Source organism: Sesamum indicum, linkage group LG1 (assembly GCF_000512975.1).
Source record: "Sesamum indicum cultivar Zhongzhi No. 13 linkage group LG1, S_indicum_v1.0, whole genome shotgun sequence".
Classification (NCBI taxonomy): domain Eukaryota; kingdom Viridiplantae; phylum Streptophyta; class Magnoliopsida; order Lamiales; family Pedaliaceae; genus Sesamum; species Sesamum indicum.
Genome location: NC_026145.1, coordinates 13,212,909 through 13,220,126, shown reverse-complemented (window position 1 = coordinate 13,220,126; position 7,218 = coordinate 13,212,909). Strand labels below are relative to the sequence as shown.

Below are 7,218 nucleotides of genomic sequence, written 5' to 3'. Positions count from 1 at the left end.
TATGACCTCCCTAGATATGGCAGGTACGTTTGTGCACGCCATAATATATTTTTATGAGAGAGCCCAGTATTATGTTGTTTTTTTTGCAGGATTTTCAATCACTGTTATGAAGGCAGACCAAACAATTCTGAACCTTCTGGATGCCCCTACTAAGGCTCCAAATTGGCCCGTTGATGCTGATGGTTAGTATCATGTCAATGCCTAAGAGTTGGTCACTCTTCTAGACTCCCGCTTGTGGGAAATCCGAATTTATGGTCAAAATAAATGACTCTTTCACGACTTAATTTAATCTATTTAAATTAATTATGCCCTCAGGTAATCACCCACCAGCCAAGATTCCCGTTCCTCTTCCACCATCTCGTACAAAAAAGAATGAAGAGGTATGCTGATCCCAACTTTGCTATTCTTTGGCAGATGAGACCTTAGGGAACTTGTCCCCAGAGTAGGGCGTACACCTAAAACTGTTTGCTCTTGAAATTGAATAGTTGTTCACTAAGAAAAAAAAGTCAATGGTGCCTTTGTTTCAACATTGAACTTCATGAAAATTATTTACCCTTACCTCCCTTTTCCCATGAAGTTCAAATGAAAATTTTGCATGTGGTAAAGGGCATGAGATACATGTACCTTTAACCACATCATTCTATAACAGGCCTATTATTCATATGCCATCATCAGAAAAGACACTTGTAGTTTGACCAATATCAACAAAGGATCACCTGCCAAAGCTAGGATATGGCTTGAACCTATCTACCTATTGCTTGTGTTCGAAATATACTATCGGCGGGACATTAATATTCTTTAATTATGACTTTTTGCTCTTCCATGCTTCCTTCTGTAGTAAAATGATCATTATGTGATTTATCAAAGCTTAATTTGAGCATTAAAATTCAATAAGGTTGGCCACCCCCCCAAAATGTGTCTATGAACAAAACAAAACGAGTTGGTCTTCTGGTTTTAATTCTGATGCAATTCTGTCACTGAAAACACGTGTTGTGACCTCACTGCCTCTTGTTGGTTCGACTATTTTGTTAGACATTGGGTCGGCCTCAACAGCTAAGTCCTGAAGGGCGCATTCTCGAAATAGCTATTGAAGCAGCAGCAAAAACAGTTATTGATCTGAGGGACAATTTAAATGAATTGGATGGCAAAGTTGGTGATGGTGACTGTGGATCAACAGTAAGTGTCCGGATTTATTATATGTTCCCTCTAGCTTAAGAATGCAGCTTACATGGTGAATGAGTCTGACACCTTGTTATACTGTAGATGTCCAAAGGTGCATCAGCCATTCTTGAAGACATGAGAAAGTGGTAAGCCTCTTTTTGTCCCTGGCTTCTCTTTCTCCCTCTCACGCACACATGCATTATGTTGTGGTACTACTCACAGCATTGTATTTTTCCAGAATATGTATGCATATTTTTCTTTATTATGAGTTGGAATTACTTGAAGTTGAGATATATCTACTTTCTTATGAATGTAATATGTGGTTGTACTAGTGAAGTCTTACCACTGTTTATAGCTAGAGTATTTTGGCTTGAATTTATTTTAATTGGACTATGGCTTTGGTTTATGGAGTTCTTTGAAATACATCCAAGAACACATGGGAAAGAAACTTAACCCTCTTGAAAGTACGAAACAATTGTTTTCCTACTTCTGTGTTGTTTTTCTCTTGGTTTCCTCATGACTGAAGTTGGTCCAAAAGATTCGCTGCTTGTGGGGTTTCTGTTCAATTTACCAAACCAACTATGAAATTCAAATAACCTGTATGTGCTCTTCCCTTTCTTAACATGATTAGGATTGGAGTAGCGCATTGTATTCTGTAACTGGAGTAAGTTGCATTTTCTTCTTAGTTAGTATCACCTTATGTTAAAGACACAGAAAATCCGATGGAGGGCAACCAGCAACCAGTGGATGATTGATTGTGATTTTGACTCCTTGAACTCTAGGTGTTAGCAAGAACTTAAGAGATGAATTTTGTCTGGTGGCAGGTGAGGAACATCTATATCAAATTTAGTGCTGTTTGCTGATAGATTAGTAAACTAGGGAAAAGCTTTTCCTGGATTGCATTACAATTAGGAGTACATTTCTTCAGTCAACTCACAAAAAACTGATGCTGTTTAAATTAAAAATTTCCTCCAATTTACCTGTAAATCATTTAATATTTTTATAGTCCTCTGACAGCAGAAGACCCCCAGTAGGAAGCTCGTACTGTCAAGACCTTGCTTTTGGTTTCCTTTTCTTTACTCTGTTTGTAGTCTCCCATTCTATCTTTTGCCTGTCCTTTTCAATTCTACTGGGTGCATATGTATTGCCTGATATTGGACCAGTTAAATAGCCTTGTTATTACTTTCTCCAGTTTCTTACTTTATTTTGATCTCTGGATCCTACTTTCCAGTTATCCACTGAATGACCCTGCAGAGACTGTTAATGAAATTGGAATTTCTATAAGAAAAGTCATGGGAGGAACCAGTGGTATCATGTAAACATTTTCCTTGTCTATTTCAACTTCTTCCTTTTCTATCATAACTGCCGAGGATATTGTATTTAACTTGATGACAAAGGTTCCTTTTGCAATAACAGATACGACATATTCTGTAAGGCAGCATACGCACAGCTGAAGGCAAATAGTCAGTCGGGTATTACAGCACTAGAATGTAAGTAGACTTAATGTATGGCTTTTAGATTTGACAGCTGTGCAAAAGGCAGTAGCATAAACCAAAGCTTCTTGATTTAGGGGCTGGTGCTCTTGAAGCTGCTATTGATGCAGTCAGTAAATATGGTGGTGCCAAAGCAGGTTATCGGACATTATTGGATGCTCTTATTCCAGCGTCCTCTGTCCTTAAAGAGGTTAGAAGCTATAATTACCATGTTTCTTGTTCAGTGAGTATCAATTGATTAAGGCATTTTAGTTACTCATTGCGCTTTGTGGATAGAAATTGACTGCTGGAGAAGATCCTGTTCAGGCTTTTGCCTTATCTGCTGAAGCAGCAGTTGCCGGTGCCGAGTCAACTAAAAACATGCAAGCACAGGTAATGATCTTCAGACCAAGCTTTTCACATAATATCAAGGGGTTAATTACACGTAGACCCCTATTGAAAATGCAAATACACTTTCCCCAAAGAAGTTTGAAATTACCCTTTCATCCCCTTCGAAAATTCTCCACCCCCTTCCATTAGGGTTTGGATGAAAAATGTTGACGTTAGCAAAAGAAATTACAGCAATTTTCAATTTTGCATCTCATTTAACATTCCCATGTATATTTTTATATTTATAAAGGGATAAATACAATATCTGTAGAAAGAGTGACGTTAACATCATTACATTTTTCTCCTTATAGGTACAAAATTATTACACGGGATTGTTAAATGAGGGGTAAAATTAAAAATTTATGTAATTATTTTGCTGAAGTTAGTGTTTTTGACCAAATCCTAACGAAAGAGGGTGAGGTGTAAACCGTGAATTTTCGGAGGGAGTGTAAGTGTAATTACCCCTAATATTAAATTAAAAGGTTTTTGATCACTTTGTAGGGCATCACATCTATGTTTTTCTTCTATTTTCTGCAAACCTGTCTTCACAGTTTGTTAACATTTCTAGCTGCCATGCATAAGTTGTCAAAGAACTTAATGAAGCGACTTTTGAGATTGATGTGCATACAAATAGCATGCTCTAAATTAAGCAAGGCAACTCAGCAGTTCGGTGAATAAACATATGGAGATTCTCTTATGCTAATGTTGTTGATCTTGTCTCTCTCTTTGGCTTATAACCAGCCACCACAATCCAAATATGCTTCAGTCCTACTTGTCATAGTTATCTGCACCTGAACTAATTAGCAAGCCTTTTTGCAGGCTGGCCGGTCATCTTATGTGTCAGCTGACATTCTAGCATCAGTACCCGACCCGGGGGCTGTGGCTGCAGCTTCTTGGTACAAAGCAGCAGCATCAGCCATGAAAAATAAGTACCAGGCTTCATGAGCAACGGTCGACGGTCTCAATTGCATCCTTCCGGCATCCTTTTTTTTGTTTGCGAGGAGGAAATTTTATGAGCAAATTTTTGTTCTATACACTTTCTGAACTTACCAGCTTTCCGCTTATGCAGTTTATGCATAAAGCCGAGAAAGCGTAAGATTCATCACCAGTAACATTATTAATGGATCATGTGCTTTCTGAAGCTCTGATGTCAAACTCTCCATTACCCGTGCCTGCATATGTTTTTCTTTAATAAATTATGGCTTCTTGTGCGCGTCAGAAAACATGCTCGAGATGATTGTGATATAATATTGTTCGGACTGTTGATCACTCATTTGCATGCAGGTGGCGATTGATGCTTCATGGGTGTTGAGCTTGTAATTTGTCAGAGCATTAGAATTAAAAGTGATTTAGGTCAGAGAAGAGAAATTTTTTTATATGCATACAAAAAAGTTTAACGGTAAGAGAAGTAGTATTAATTAGGCTATGTTTGAGAGGGATGGATGTGAATTTGTGGATTCTGAATTCTTAATGACAAATTCTTTGGATAATTATATTGACAATTACATTTCGTGAAATATGCACGGGAGTTTGAAGTCTCTTGATATGAACTTATTTGATATCTTTAATCAAATTCAAGTCTATCCATTCAAACACAACTTTAGGCTACATTTGGATTGAATGATTTTGGTTTGAGGAAAGAAATTAGAAAAAAGAACATTGAAGTTACGTCAAATAAATTGAATATCAATATTTTCATAGAATATAGTTCAAATAGAGAATTAAAATCCTTTTTAAGGTGGAAATGTTCCAATAAATTCAAAAAAGTTTTTATTATGGATTTGATGTCCCATAATTTAAATCTATTAATTTTTTATTTTGACGGGTTAAATGTATCAATTCAAATGTAGTTTTCATAGTGTATTTGGGTAGAAGGATTGGATTTGAGGAAAGAGATAGGGGAAATGATTAATGGGAATTTGAAATTTATCAGCATTACATAAAATATAAAATAGTAAAAAATGAGAGCGGAAAGGTTTGAAAACTCTTTTTAACATAGAATTGTACAAACAAATTATCAGTAAAACTCAAACACTTCCAAGTTAACATTAGCAACATCTCGGATTTCTTGTTAGCACCACATTGTTAAGTATTCCCACACGCTCTGTATTTTGCATTTTCTTAACCAAATTTTGCAAGTCACATCAAGAACAATATCACCTTGCTGGTGGATGCACGTGTTAGACAAGAACGGTCAAGAAGACTCTCTTAAATGCTTGAAATCTTTTGAAGGCTAGAGACGTTTCAGAATCTGATATCTGGGCTGCATCAAGCGATCTCCCAAGGTAGATGAAAAGCTTTAGCACGTGAAATCTTTTAAAGGAAAATCATTTGTGGTGCATATATCCATTTTCTCGTTGTTCTGGACAATTCCAGAACAAAGTATGAGAGAAATCACATCAAGAACATGTAGAATTAAGGTCATGACAACTGTTGTCTGGGATTGGACTAGCTTGAGATTTCTATGTTTGACAAGTGTTTTCCTAGTTACGACAGTCTCAAGTTACTAAGCCTAATTTGGGAGTCGTAGATTTTTACCAGAATTAACATCGACTACCATTAGCTGAGTCGTTGTGAAAGATGTGTCCAACCTTGAACCGACTGGAGGATGATAAATCAGACTAAGTTGTCACAGAGCAATACAAAGAGGGTGTTTTGATGAGTACTGAGTTGTCACTGATATACAACTCAAGAACACCTTTTACTTTTTTTGTCTGCGGTACAGACTATCAGGAAATTGCAAATATAGATTGAGGAATACATGCAAAATCAAGAAGGAAAAACAAGCACAAAACACGATTTTTACTTTGTTTGGTAAGCGCTCTTACATCCATGGCCGTTCAATGTTTTCTTACTAGGACAGGATTTCGTACAGTTATAATAAATGACTTCCAGAGAACTTCAAGGGGATCCAAAAGCCGTCTCGACACCTTTGAGTGCGTCAAAGGTTGATATTTCAGATAACAAACATGGAGTAAGAGAGACCGCCAAGGACATCACACAAGTCTGTCTTACAGAAGAGGATACGTCAGATTATGGCAACGGAAATCACCTTTTCCTTTACAAGCTCCTCAGCTTCAGCAAATTCATTAGATTCCTGTTTCCCATTTTCAACAGTTGTAGCTACCATAGACAGAAGGTCACATGCATCTCGGATCGATTTAAGACCAAAATCACTCTCTTGTTTCAGTCTCTTCCCTTATTGTTGTATGGCGACTATGTTGACCACAGTTTAAGAGAACATTATTTCAACATAAGACATGTATACTTGCACTAAATAATGGAATTACATGAAACAAGCTTTGACAGCAAGAACTATGGGTTACCTGTCTGAATGAAATAGCCGGCCAATTAGAACAGACAGGATGGTCATAAGTGATGGTGCACCCTTTGAATCAAACAAAAGATGGATGATTGGCAGACAAGGTACAAAAGGATATAAACTCGCATATGCAAATGTATGCTCAAAGACCAATACAAAGAGATAGCAGAGACGTGCTTACATGGGAAAGGACGAGTACTAAGTCACCTTTCAAAATATTTTACCTCATCTCCAATCTCAGAAACAAATATCAAAGAGAATGCTGCAGCGGAACCTGACTCCATAAGTGCTTGTAAGAGTGCCCAAGGTCCTTTCTTGAAGAGAATAAGCATAAGAGCTATAGGAAAAGGGTAAGGAATTCGATCAGGAGATTTTTCGCTGCCATGAATTTAAACAAGCTAGTCAGAAAATGGGCTCAGTAACATCTGTTTGATCATTTGCAGCCAAAATATGAAAGATACAAGTGACACGCTTAAGACAATATATTGAAGATTGCCCAAGGATGTCTTTAATTTTTATTTTATTTCTTGACAATATATTTAATAGGTCCATAACCTAAATTTTGATTGCTACAAACAAACACTTGTTTTATTTATTTATGTTTTTGTTAATTTCAATATTTTATTTTTGTTATAATTAAGTATTAAAGTTGTGAAACCACACCTTTGATTTTGGTTATAAAAGTGATAATTAAAATATTTTTTTATAATAATCGCCAAGAGTAATACAATTTGAGAATAGCTTGCTATGAAAAAATCAAAATCGCACCGTGACTACCCCTACAAATGGTGATGTTCTTGTCCCATCTTTCATATTAATTCTTTAAAATCGAATAATTGTTAATTCTTGATATTAAGTTTACAATCTTGAAAT

The 7,218-nt window shown here is 36.4% G+C and overlaps 1 protein-coding gene across 1 annotated transcript in view; it reads left to right on the top strand.

Annotated features, from left to right (window-relative positions):
- LOC105165796 (putative 3,4-dihydroxy-2-butanone kinase) overlaps positions 1 to 4,246 on the top strand; it is a gene marked incomplete in the record, with an annotated part of 9,351 nt that extends 5,105 nt beyond the window's left edge. The window contains 10 exon segments of the mRNA XM_011084935.2: positions 1 to 23; positions 90 to 182; positions 316 to 380; positions 1,033 to 1,176; positions 1,264 to 1,307; positions 2,393 to 2,476; positions 2,578 to 2,651; positions 2,732 to 2,844; positions 2,931 to 3,026; positions 3,843 to 4,246. Coding sequence (XP_011083237.1) covers positions 1 to 23; positions 90 to 182; positions 316 to 380; positions 1,033 to 1,176; positions 1,264 to 1,307; positions 2,393 to 2,476; positions 2,578 to 2,651; positions 2,732 to 2,844; positions 2,931 to 3,026; positions 3,843 to 3,968 — 862 coding nt within the window.